We start from the raw sequence: 13820 nt of genomic DNA on the forward strand, positions 1-13820 counted from the left end.
GCAGGAATTGAAGTAAGATTATGCTGTCAGTCTGGTCAGCTATGGCACAGAATTGCAAGGAAAGAGAGGGTGTGATCTTGTCTTTTACTCCAGGCAGAAAAATAATTTGAGCTGGCCTTGGATGAGAAGCTTTTGTTGAATCCACTGATACAATTCCAAGCACTGGAAGGAATAAGGTGAAGCTTAAAAAATGAAGAAGAGGAGAAGAAGGGTAACAGGTACTCTGATTCTTCCCTAAAGGGTAGGCGAACAGAAGGATGACAGCCTGAATTCACATGCAATAAATTGTGGCTGCACTGAATAGCATATAGCTTGATCCTGTGGCTTGCCATGCCAGCAAGCAAGTCGACAGGGAGGGAACCTTACACAATGACAAGTTGGGAATGAAACATCATACCTCACTGCATTGTGCTGGTGTTGCAAGCAAGCCCAGGAAGATGCATGGGCAAGACTATGGAGGTGCCTAATGTGCTTTCACTGTTATTTCTAATTCTCAGCTTCTTAAGGAAAGAATTAAGAATCTGAGACTGTAGGCAGGGGTAACAACCCCACCAAACTACAGTTCCCAGGATTCTTTGCAGGAAGCTATGGCAGTTGATTGTTGGGATCTCCGCTCGGCCAAGCTGATAAAGCTCATTTTCTTCCCCTGAGTCCTTCGGAATCGCCTCCCAACGTGTTTAAGAACCTGAGCCTTTAATGAGGCCTCAGGCACATTTTTCATTCAGCCGAGTTTCCAGCACAGGAAAGAGACGAGAGGTTTGGGCTACATGCTATGCTTTATTATCCTAACTACGAAGACAAAAAACACATCCTCTCTCTATGAAAGCAGAGAGCAACTGAAACAAAGGAACAAAGGGAACAGGAAACCAGTAACATCATATCTGTCTCTAGTCTCCCGTGAGACTTCCAATAGACTGGACTGTCTCTGGAATGTAAACAGAGTCCTGTGACTCCAAGCAGCTGCTCAGTGGCAAAACAGAAACTAACACTGATGTGATATAAACCCAACATGTGTTCATGGTATAGAAGCAGCCTATATCTGAAACAGAGGTTGGAAGCTCAGGGGCTAACTGGACATGATACTAATTGTACCATTTTTAATCATGCCGTTTTTCTTTTATAATGGCAGGCGTTTAGCAGTGTATGGTTTACTATGTTGGACCTAAATCGTTTTGTCACAGGCATGATAGATCCAGCCTTCATTTTCCTACATTTTGCTGTAAATGAGGCTTCATATTACTGGAAGCTAGCCTAGGGTTAGCTAAAAATCCCTCCCACCTTGCCTTGGTTCTTCAACGGTTTAGCATGTGATTTATTTTTATTTTTTAAAAAAATCATTACAAGTAAAAAGTGCATGGGGGGATTATAAAGCTAAAGTACAGTGTGAAGTATTCTATAGTCCAGCACAATTCCATTAAAACAATTTAAAACATTTTAAAGCAAAGACAGCAACTGTATATACAGTACATATAAAGATCCAGCACACCACCTATGACTAAAAGTAGGATTGAAATGAAAGGGTTTTCAAGACCCAGTTAAAAACCGGTAAACTAGTCAAAGGGAATTCTCCAAGCATGGGACCACCACCTCTAGGGCATGCCTGTGAGCATTATCTATCATCTATCTATCTATCATCTATCTATCTATCTATCTATCATCTATCTATCTATCTATCTATCTATCTATCATCTATCATCTATCATCTACCATCTACCATCTACTATCTATCTATCTATCTATCTATCTATCTATCTATCTATCTATCATCTGTCTATCTATCATCTGTCTGTCTATCTATCTATCTATCTATCTATCTATCATCTATCTATCTATCTATCATCTATCTATCATCTATCTGTTGTTCTGGGAACTGTTCTAGAAAGCATAGGTGCATCTTTTTTGGCTACAAGAGTGAAATGTGTCTCCAATTTTAATTAACACACACAGTGCTCCTAGTATCATTTTTTTAAAGAAACATATGTCTAAGTGTATGACTCCTGACACAATCATGTCTTCACAATTACCTTATTGATTTGCAAGCTCAAGATTAGCATGCTTGCTATTGTCCTTCATACCCAAGGACATACAGGATTAGGTACTACTGCAAATATATGACATTTTATTGATTTTTTCCACCTGTGAGCATTTCCCCCCAAGTTGACCCAGTGCTGTTGTACATTCACAAAAGACCTGTGACAGGGAAAGAGCAATTTTTCAGAAGAATGAGCAAAATGACTATATAATTGCAAGACCCACATTTATTGAGGTTGGTTGCTGCTTTTGTTCCACTGCTTCATAGATCTACAGTGGTACCTCGGGTTACAGATGCTTCAGGTTACACACACTTCAGGTTACAGACTCTGCTAACCCAGAAATAGTACCTCGGGTTAAGAACTTTGCTTCAGGATGAGAACAGAAATCGTGCTCCAGCAGCGCAGCAGCAACAGGAGGCCCCATTAGCTAAAGTAGTGCTTCAGGTTAAGAAAAGTTTCAGGTTAAGAACGGACCTCCAGAACGAATTAAGTTCTTAACCCGAGGTACCACTGTACTTATCTATAATCTAACTCACCTACTTCAATTTTTCCTGATCCTCCCAAATCATACACACATTTCAAAAGTAGGGTAAATCCTAGTATGTTTTCAATCATCTCAATAACCTGAATTCAATAGATTTTCACCACTGACCAGAACCATCGACTATGCAATAAATAAAATAAAGAAATATTTTGTGTTTTTATGTTATAAAATGCCCTGTGATCTTTGGTTGAAGGGTGGTATGTATTTTATTATTATTATTATTATTATTATTATTATTATTATTATTATTAATCTTCTTTATTTTACAGCAATCACTGGGAGAATAATAGGTGCGTTTTGGGAAATTATACTAAAGCAGATAAATAGAGAACGTCAATCTGAAAACTATGATTTATTTATGGGTGTGTAAAATGTAATGGTTCTGCTGTCCTATTACCCACAGTTTGAAAATCAACCAGAAAGAAAAAGCAAGTGTTAACTGTGACAAACAGTGGAACAAACCATGCCAGTGAAGTGAGTTTCTTGTTTATGACTTTCATGGGGTTTAACCAAAAAAAGGCAACATATGAAATTCAAAAGTTGCATAATTATCAACTTTGGGGGAGGGGGTATCACTGCACACAAATGTGTTTTAAACATGTAAAATGTTTTCTCCTCTTATCAAGGGGGATGTTGTTCATTCTCCTTTCAGAAACACCCTCTTCCACAGTACACTTTCACAATCTGACTGGGCCAACTGGAACCCAACTAAAACAAACTACGAGAAAATAAAATGGCGAAGTTGATTATAAATGGGCCAAACTCTCATTGGACGGCACAATGAACAGTATAATAGCGACTTTATTTTGATAGGACCAATTAAGACCAACACTTTGAGCTGTTGCCGTCAGATCCTAGATGACACTTTGGCCTGACTCAGAGGGCATTTCTTATGTACTTAGGATGAAATCATAGATGACCACACCACACTTCCTCAATTAGTGCTCATCCTGTCAAAAACATCTTAATTGCCAAAACATCAAATGTCAATACCGGCTTTCTTTCTTCCCTCATTATTTGCCCATCTGACTTTCTCCACCATGAAGAGAAACTGGGGGAAACCCCTTCCCAAATACAGTTGTCATTGTCTTTTCCTTCTATTATTTTTTGAAAGGTCGTGTGCTCCCATATAGCATCTAAAAGACTCACTTCCATAGCAAATCATCAGTTCATTTCTCCTTTACTCTCACTCTGACGACCATTAATTATGCAACATGGATATTCACTTTAAGCCCTAACTTTTATTGGGCTTGTCTGCATCATAGGTTTTGCACGTTAATTTTAATCTTAAGTAAAATGTCCGCTTCTCCCCCCTTTTGTCATATTAATTCACTGTACTAGAAGCAGCACTTCACTTGGCATGCAAAGGGACCTTGGGATTTCCATGAACCTTACCATTCCACCAACACCCCAATAGACAGGGCCTTCCCCACCATCACTATGCCAGAAGTGTGGGGGAAGCCCAGTTCATGTCAGAAAGTTTGGATATCACAGGCAAGCTGTGGGTGCTCCTACAAATATGTGATGCAATAACGGTGGCACTGTGGTCTAAACCACTGAGCCTCTTGGGTTTGCCGATCAAAAGGTTGGCGGTTCAAATCCCCAAGATGGGGTGAGCTCTCATTGCTCTGTCCCAGCCCCTGCCAACCTAGCAGTTCGAAAGCATGCCAGTGCAAGTAGATAAATAGGCATTGCTGTGGCAGGAAGGTAAATGGCATTTCCGTGCACTCTGGTTTCCGTCACGGTGTTCTGTTGTGCCAGAAGCAGTTTGGTCATGCTGGCCACATGTCCCGGAAAGATGTCTGTGGACAAACATCAGCTCCCTTGGCCTGAAAGTTAGATGAGCACGGCAGCCCCATAATCGCCTTTGTCTGTACTTAACTGTCCAGGGGTACTTTGCCTTTACCTTTTACCTTAGTAGTGTACTCCACTAGATACACCTACATGTATCAATGCACAGGGTCTCTCTTTTTTTTGTAAATGTGTTCAATATATCTGGATATGTTAATTAAACATATTGCTCCATCTCTCCATCAAGGTGAGCCAACAGCCAATTTTAGATGCAGAAAATTCTGGGGCACAATGGACTACAATCAGCTCAGTCCATCTCTTGTGCTTGTTTTTGGCACTTTAGGAGAAAAGGCACAGGGGTAAGAGGAAAAATGTCCTGTCCCGTCAGATCTCCTGCAGGACAGAAGCTCACCCTCTCTTCCTTCCTTCCGCCTCATGAAATGAGACACAGCCTGTCCACATGAGCACAGAGGGCAAGGGAAGGCATACTTTCTGCATAAGAAGAGATTTCAGAGATCTCCCTGCTCCAAAATGTCCCTGTATACCAGCTATTCAATGTCACTGGTCCCTGAAGCCAGCCCTTTAGAACACCCTGAAACAGCTTAGTCATGCTGGCCACATGACCTGGAAAAACTGTCTGCGGACAAGCATAGGCTCCGTTGGCCAGTAAAGCAAGATGAGCGCTACAACCCCAGAGTCGTCCACAACTGGACATAATGGTCAGGGGTCCCTTTACCTTTATCCATTCTGAGCCTCCTGAGAAGACACTTGCACTTGATGACACTTGATGTCAATTATTCCACAGGGTGGTCCACCCTTTCTTGGGTGTCTGCAGTATCTTGACATTGGTGGAAGTCTGGTTTTTGGTTTTTGGTTTTTTGGTGATGTTTTGCCATTGTTGTAAGGTCAAACATTGCTGTTGGGAAAGTGGCATGCAAATATTTTTTAAAAAACCAAAATGAAGTCAGCAGGCTAAAGGAGCACCTTGAGTAGAAGGTCCTCTCAGTCCACTTCTGGTAAAGTTCATGGTCAGAACTGCCACATTCCACTTGCTTCTGTGTTGGCAGCATGGGAGGTAGATTTGGTGCAGAGGTTTCTGTTTCCTACATACTGCCAATCTCATCATCCTAGGGCAGCTTCCAAGGCTTATGCACTAGTAGAGGTCCTACTACTAACCCCTGGAGTTTTCTAGCCTTGCTCCAACTCCTCCTTGCTGTTGTTCCATGTCCTCGTTCCCCCTTCAAGCAACCAAGCAGCAAGAGGAGCAAGGAAAAGAAGCAGTAGCCTCTGCATGCTTTGTCTTCCATTTTCAGGACAGGTGTGGATAACCTTTGACCCCCCCCCCCCTAGATGTTGCTGAAAAACAACTCTGATCAGCCTCAGCAAGCATGGCTAATGACCACAAATAACAGGAAGCTGCAGTTCAGCAATGTCTGGAAGGACAAATATTCCTCACTCCTGACTCTAGGAGGTGCCCTGGATGGGGCCTAGAGGGAGAAACAAGCAAATAGGCAGCAGCAATAATGGCATGAGGAAGGTGGTGAGCATATTCAGGGAGCAGGGCCCAATGAAAGTATATTCCCCATGCCTTCCAAAACATGGAACCAGCTTCTTCTTCTTTGGCGATCACTCGTAGCCGAGTAAGATTGTCTTCCATAAATACGGTTTTAACAGTGAGTCCGTAAGTGACTGTGGAGGCCAATTCTGGATCCACACGCCCTTCCACATTGGGGACATAGGTTTCCGGATGGGAGTTGATCACGGTGAGGGTTTGCCAAGCATGCCTTCCTCTTAGCATGTTTCTCCCTTCCGTACTGAGTTTGAGCATCTTCAAAGCCCATGACACCTTTGGTAAAGGCTGTTCTCCAATTGGAGCACTCTCAGGCCAGTGTTTCCCAGTTGTTGGTGTTTACACTACATTTTTAAAGATTTGCCTTGAGAGAATCTTTAAACCTCTTTTGTTGACCACAAGCATTACGCTTTCCACTTTTAAGTTTGAAATAGAGTAAGTTGCTTTGGAAGACGATAATCAGGCATCTGCACAACATGACCAGTTCAACAAAGTTGATGTTGAACAATCATTGCTTCGACACTGGTGACCTTTGCTTCTTCCAGTACACTGGCATTAGTTTGCCTTTCTTTCCAAGTGATGTATAACTTTTTTTGGAGACACTGTTGATGGAAGATGCAGCACAGTCCCCATGGTACCCTACACAGAGATTATCTTCATGTAAGAACGTCATACCTGAAGCACATCCCTTGGTTCTAACAGAACAGTGAGATTCCCTTAGCTCCTTGATCTGCCATCTCTCTTCCTGGAAGCTTTGGGGCCCATGATTAATAAACACTGTTCTCTACAGAGCTGCCTACTTAAAAATAGATGGCCGAACTATTGTAGAAGGCACTGAAATAGATTAACAGCTCTTCCTTCGACACACTGCATAGTCAAAGACTTATGCAATGAATGTGTTGGGGTTGTCAGTGAGATTATGGATAACTCCTCAGATTCTCAGGGAGAGAGGGAGAGAGAAAGAGAGTCTATGCTTTTGCTCTGGTGGTACATACATCAAAGCCCAAGGGGGATGCTTCTTTGGAAGCAAAAAGCACTTAAAATTATTAACTAGTTTGGAAAAGATCTTATTCTGCCCTGACAAGTTCTTAGATTTAGATAAATATGACCCGAGCAGAGAATATATTGAGCTAATTGGATTCTTTGTGCTCTCTCACAGATGGGGGAAGACAGCTTTTCCTGACACAAGCAGGAAACTAAACCGGGGGAAGGGGGAGAGAGAAGACGGAATCCTATTACTGCTTTTAACAAATGCTTAATCAAAATCTTGTTGGGAACCAAAACTGTGAAGCAAACCATTTTTAAAAACAGTACGAAATTGAGAAATAGCCCATTTATCAACCCAGTGTTAGCGTGATAACCTTTCTGATAGCTCTAGTCATCACTAGCAAAATGATTGTAGAAATTAATAGCTGGCCCATTCAATGACAAGAAGGTTTCTGGAGAGTCTCTACTGGGAGAAAAATCAGTGATACCTCTCCTGTGACTTTCTTATTGTTCACCCAATTGCATGCTTTATTACTCTTCTCTTCCCGATTAACAATCTAGGGACCCATATTAAATTACACCCTCCATCTCATGTGGCTATCTGCACAGGAAGGTGATTTTGCTGTTCAATATATGTAGTTCAATATTGAAAGCTAACCTTACTTATATCGCTGGGCCAACACAATAGCTGTGAATCAGGATGCATACTGCATAGAGACTATCCACAGATTACATAGGCAAAAGATCACAATGCTATTTTCAAGGGTAGATGTTGTTTTCACAGGTCAGCCCCTAGGGAAACAATGGCATGGATGGATTCTGTGGATACGCTTCTGGCTAATAAAGGTAAGATGCATCTGAATCAAAGTAGTGATATCATGGTTCAACTTATATTTACCTTACTGTTCCTCCGACATGTCCAGCTCCTATACTCCTATACAGGGTAAGGCAAGGACGCAGGTGGCACTGTGGTCCAAACCACTGAGCCTCTTGGGCTTGCCAATCAGAAGGTTGCCAGTTCAAATCTGCAAGATGGTGGTGAGCTCCCATTGCTCTGTCCCAGCTCCTGCCAATCTAGCAGTTCAAAAGCACACCAGTGCAGGCAGATAAATAGGCACCACAGCGTCGGGAAGGTAAATGGAGTTTCCATGTGCTCTGGCTTCCATCACTGTGTTCAGTTAAACCAGAAGCAGTTTAGGCATGCTGGCCACATGACCCAGAAAGCTGTCTGTGGACAAACGCCAGCTCCCTTGGCCTGAAGCGAGATGAGCACCACACCCCACAGTCGCCTTTGACTGGAGTAAACTTTCCAGGACTCATTTACCTTAGCTTTACCTTACAGGCTGAGGCAACTGATCCATAAACATTTCATTAAAGAGGAACAGGTGGACCAGCAGAATTTCCTCATTGTCTGGGCAAATTTCATGACCAAACAACTGTTTATAACTTGATACACTGATAACAATAGGGCAAGCTTTTTGCCACTGAAAAGTGCCCCCAGAGGCAGATTTAGGGCAGCGTGACTTATTCTCCTGCACTGGGTGGCATTTCAAGGGGGGCCCTGCATACACAGAATAGAATGCGAGAGGCAGGGGGCACCAATTGTTGCCCTTGCTGAAATTTGAAAGAACAAAGTCCGCCCCTGGTGCCTCTTGAGAAACAGGTTTCATTCCCAAAATAAAAAGTAATTGCAGATGGATTTGCAGGTCTTTGCAGACTGCATTACCCTGCAGTCTGTCTACCAGAAAACACATTAGAACAGATGTAGGCAGTCCCATCAATGAGGTGTATCTGCAACTGCCCAGTGATGTTGTGGCTATAGCAACATCACAATCACCGCTTCTTTCTTCATTCATTTGTGGCATGGGCACAGAGGAACAGGCATGGACAAATCTAGTTAGGGGGGTGAGGAGTTCAAAGATGTACATATTTTTCCCCCCAAATATGTATTCACTCCTCCCCTAACAAATGCAAGATCGAGAATCACTGTAGAGTCACTGTAGATTGAAAGCAATGTGTTGAGAACAATCTTGAACAATTGCAGACGAAGAAAAATATGGTTGTTTTTTTCTATAAAGAGGTTAGTGTGTGTGCAGCCTGATTGAAATGGTTCTAGATAACACATATCATTTGGGCATTTGGGGGTTTGTTCAGCTCTAACTAACTAACTAACTAACTAACTGAGAGTCTGGAGATTGTCTTGCTTCACGGACATTTGAAAAAATCCCTTCAGGATAAATGTCCAAAAGACCACTAATTTGTTGTTCTTTATCACCAACCATGGCAAATAAGAATCCAGCAGCCACATTGTAGCATGTTCTGATCCAGGCATCCTGCTTACATCATCAGGTTTTAAGACCCAAATCTCCTCAAACCAAACCGTACTAAAGGAGGGTCTAGGAATGCATGAAACTACTCAACCAAAAGCCAGTAGAACAATTTCCATTGACTTCAGTGGGGTTTCCATGACCGGGTTTCTTCCCACCCGACTGCTTGTTCCACAGTTGTGTTTTCTCATTTCTGTAGACGGCTTGGATGCATTCAGGACTTTCCTGAAGTCAGAATTCAGTGAGGAAAACATTGAATTCTGGCTGGCCTGTGAAGACTTCAAGAAAACAAAGTCAGCAGCTAAAATTGCCTCAAAAGCCAAAAAGATCTATTCAGAGTTTATCCAAACTGACGCCCCCAAAGAGGTAACCCATTTACATGAACTCTGAAAGACTGGTGTCAATGGCAGGATTCAAATGTAGGTTTCTTTATTGGTTTGTGGGTGGGTATGTTCAAAAGGCCTTCATATGCATCAGGATACTGTTGGACGGAGGGGCCCAACCAATGTTTCTGAAAATTCTAGCTAGTGCTGCAATACATAGGAACTAGGGGCTCCGGGCCCTACCAATTCATTGCTCTTCCACTGTGAGGAATTGCAACTGACTTGCTACACTTTGGAAATAAAGGGGGCATATTTGCCCATCTCCCATGGTATAGTTTGAAAATGTTAGACTCTCAGTGTCCCAGGCTTGCTCGCCTCTTTAGATGCCAATGTACGGTATATTTCTTCACTTTCTTCACCTCCTGCATTTCTGAGGGGCTCGTGTTCATTCTGCCGAATGGGCCCCTGAATTTGTGCCCCAAAGCTTTGCACTAACAGTGCCGCTAAGTGTGCAATCACTGGGCTGAGGGTTTCCTCTGGGGACCAGGAGCCAGAATTAGGCTCCAGCCTTCCATCTGCCTATCCTAATCTAGGAAGATCTGTTCCATCCCACTTCAAGTTGAGTGTGCCTTTAAAACACTGCAATAGCGAACTTTTGTGACTCAGAAAATGCCCAAGTACACTCGTCAGTGCTGGCAAGTGTTAATGGTTGATTTCTCTAAGCGGAGTCCTTTTGATGTGATGAAAGCTAAAACATGTCCTTTAGGATCCTCCTGTCGCACCATGCCATTTGATCATTACACACAAAAACATTTTTTAAACTAATTGGCTGGTTAATTACTCCTGTGATATGCGTTCCCTCACTTTTACACCGATGCATCTGCTTTTGATAGAGACAGTGACCTTAGCTACTGACGTCGTCTTAGCTTTGGAGAAGATAATTTAGGGGGGTTCCTTTTAAATACTTCTTAATACACCCGAGAGATTGAGCTGCAGGCCTAACTTTAGTAAAGAGGATACAATGGGAAAATAGGACAAGTGAGTACAAGATCAAGGCACTCTTTAAAAAAGAAAAAGAAAAGAAAAAAGAAGTTAATTCAAAAGGATGAACTATTATCTACTTCTGACTTAGAATCACTTTGCTAGATCAGATCAAAGGTTGATCTAATCCAGAATACTAGGTCCAAGATAAAATTCCAAGATTTGTTCAGAAGCTCAAAAAGCAAGAAATACCATATTTTTCGCCCCATAGGACGCACTGGCCCATAGGACGCACCTAGGTTTTTTTTTGGGGGGGGGGGAATAAAGAAAAAAATATTTTTCCCCCAGGTGCGGGGCTGGGGCGGGGGAAGCCCGAGCTTCCCCTGCTCACAGCCCCTAGAACAGGCTGCTATCCGCAAGCCGTAGGAGAGCTGCGTGAAGCCAGAAGCCTGGGCCATGCTCAGCTCAGCGCGCCCCAAGCTTCTGGGTGCAGGCAAGCTCTCCGCTAGCACACCGACCCCTCTTGCTCTCCAGGCTTCAGCGAAAGCTTGCATTCGCCCCATAGGACACACACATATTTCCCCTTCATTTTTGGAGGGGGAAAAGTGTGTCCTATAGGGCGAAAAATACGGTATCTGGGAAGCCACTGAGAGACGCAGGAGGGTAACCAATGTCAGGCCTGCTCAGAGAACATATTTTGAAGTTAATGAACAGGACTGAATTCATGAATTTTGCAGAGTCCAGCAAAGCAATTCTAATATTTATATGAGCACACTGACAGCCACCAGGGCAGCAAAGAGAAAACTGGAGTCACTGGAATAAAGTGTTACCACAGTGTGTGTGTGTGTGTGTGAGAGAGAGAGAGAGAGAGAGAGAGAGGGGTGCTTTTGTGAGCATATAGAAAAATACACATGGAACGTGGTGCTTTCTAGTTGAATTTTATCGTGCTTATGCACAGCTGGTTAGCATAAGAAAGATTTGTGTTTAATCTGAAGCAAGAAACACCTTCTTCAATGACTGATGCTGTAACACCACTTTTATACACATCCTTTCATTGCATAAATGTCACTGCAGTGTATCTCCTTTGTAGGCTGCTCAGGTAATGGAACAATCTCCAGGTCATGTGAGAGGAACGCATGATGAGGTTATTCTCCCTGGGGTCAGAAACTGGGGCAATGAGGTGCAAGAGGAGCTTCAGCATAGGCATGGCTGCCAGGAGTCAGGAGCAAGTTGGCAATAAATCACATGGTGTCAGGGAAGTTAACTTTTTACTCAAGGAAACATAGTCGGCTCAGGAGGCCCGGTCTAGCAAGCACAGCAACTTGTCAGGTAGATCTTACCCCTATGAGTCAGTTGTGGGGACTGAGGGTCCCCACCTTCCCAAAGTTCCCTAAGTCTACTTCTCCCTTGGGTCTTTCCATTGCAACCTGAGACTATGCCACCTTGTCTGTCTTTGCTCCACCCTCTTCATACCTCTTCTGGTTCTGGGACACCAGAGCGGCAGGGGGGACTGGTCACAGCAGGAGGAGGAGACCCCTTGGCTTCATCAGCAGCCTGCTCCATCTCTGCTTCTTGTCGCCCCTCCTATCCAGCCACTGCTTTTGCTTCTGATCCTGAGCTGCTCTCTACCACAGACTCTTCCTCCTCACTAAACCCTGTTACCTCTTCAGCTTCTGACACCTCCTCCTCCCAGTCTGCTCCTTCTTCTCCCTCCAAACACACATTGTTGCCCCACCACCAATCCCCTGGCTCCATTGGGTGTTCCTTAGCTGGTGCCTCCCACCACTCATTGGCATCCAGTCATTCCATGACAATGGCCAAGGACTACTCATATTACCCAAGTGCTACTGGAAGAATCATACCTCCTGTGTTGCAAAGGTAACATTAGTATTGTTTTATTTTTTAAGTTTAAAGTATTCATAAGGGCCTTCAGTAAATAGGAGGCCTTAGATCAAGAGTGGAGCAACGTGCAGCCCTCCAGATGTTGTCATATTACAACTCTTATTACCACTGACCATAGAGAGGCAGAGGCTGATGAGAGTTCTGTTGAACAATAGAATTTTCTTAGGCAAAGAGGACAGCTGCCATTTTGTGGAATGTAGCCAGAATAAAGAGATAGTGTTAAAAAAAATGTGGTGCCTGGGGGGTATATGCACTGAAAACCTATTCATAAATAAAAGAGAGGTTTGCTTTTTTGCACTGTGAAAAGTCTGATGATGTTATTTCTCATTATGCACCTAGAAAATCTGAAGCACTTTTTAAAATTATTAAACAATAAATGGCAGCACTGCTTTCAGTGTAGGAAACCAAATTAAAATTAGTGTTCAGTATTCAAGATAATGAAAACATGACCTTCCTGCTGCTTTGCATCAAACACTGTATTTTGGGAAGCAATTCAAATAGTGTTTGTTTCTGGCTCCCTTACAACATTTCTGATCTCCAGAAAAACAAACAATTTATGCCACTCTATTCCCTGCAGATAAACATCGACTTCAATACCAGAGACCACATCACCCAGACTATTTCTGAACCGACTCTCCAGTGTTTTGATGATGCTCAGAGTTTAATCTACAGTCTTATGGCTAAGGATTCTTTCCCCCGGTTTCTCAAGTCAGAAGCTTATAAGGAACTCACAAAAAAGCAACAGAATGGGAACCAGAAGAGGTGGCTGCCATTTTTGTAAAGGTCAAATTCCGAACACAATCTCCAGATATAACACAATGGTCAGATAGTGTTGCAATCAGGTAGGTGCCTCGCTGGTAGTTCAGCTTGCATGTTGAAAGAGCAGTTGTCACAGTGACTAATTTCTAATTCTTGATTTCTACTTCCGATACAAAATCGTTAAGACAGCTTCACATTTAGCCAAGAACCTTAGCCAAGAGACCCGGAGTCTCATTTCTGTAATCCTAAAGCCCACTTTGTACAAGGCTCCAAAAAGTGGCATATAAATGTGTCCTGAACAATGTCAAGATTCATGCCTACAGCTTATGAAGTGAACCAGAGTTTATGCTATAGCCATAGCCACCCCTTACACAATCCATCTACCGTGAAGAACTGTGCTTGCATCACAAGAGTGAGGCCTACACATGTAAGCTGTGCTGCACATAGGGCTCAGATCACATTTTCTACATGGAGGGAGGGATAATATCAAGGCCACTAATTTACCATCCTTGGGTAAGTTAGTTCAAGTGCATAAGATGGGCCACTGACAGGCATCCCTGAATGATCAAACCTATCTTTCTCAGTATGGCTTTCAAGTTGGTT

At 43.0% G+C, this 13820-nt stretch overlaps 1 protein-coding gene across 1 annotated transcript; it reads left to right on the forward strand.

Annotated features, from left to right (window-relative positions):
- Positions 1-3036: 3036 nt before the first annotated feature.
- RGS21 (regulator of G protein signaling 21) lies at positions 3037-13239 on the forward strand (the record flags this gene model as incomplete). The annotated part of the gene is made up of 4 exons (XM_082225596.1): positions 3037-3051; positions 7695-7771; positions 9452-9618; positions 13036-13239. The coding sequence occupies exons 1-4, from the start codon at positions 3041-3043 to the stop codon at positions 13237-13239; spliced, it is 459 nt and encodes a 152-aa protein (XP_082081722.1). The 5' UTR covers positions 3037-3040.
- Between the last annotated feature and the right edge of the window lie 581 nt (positions 13240-13820).

Source organism: Podarcis vaucheri (genome assembly GCF_965113315.1).
Source record: "Podarcis vaucheri genome assembly, chromosome: 6".
Classification (NCBI taxonomy): domain Eukaryota; kingdom Metazoa; phylum Chordata; class Lepidosauria; order Squamata; family Lacertidae; genus Podarcis; species Podarcis vaucheri.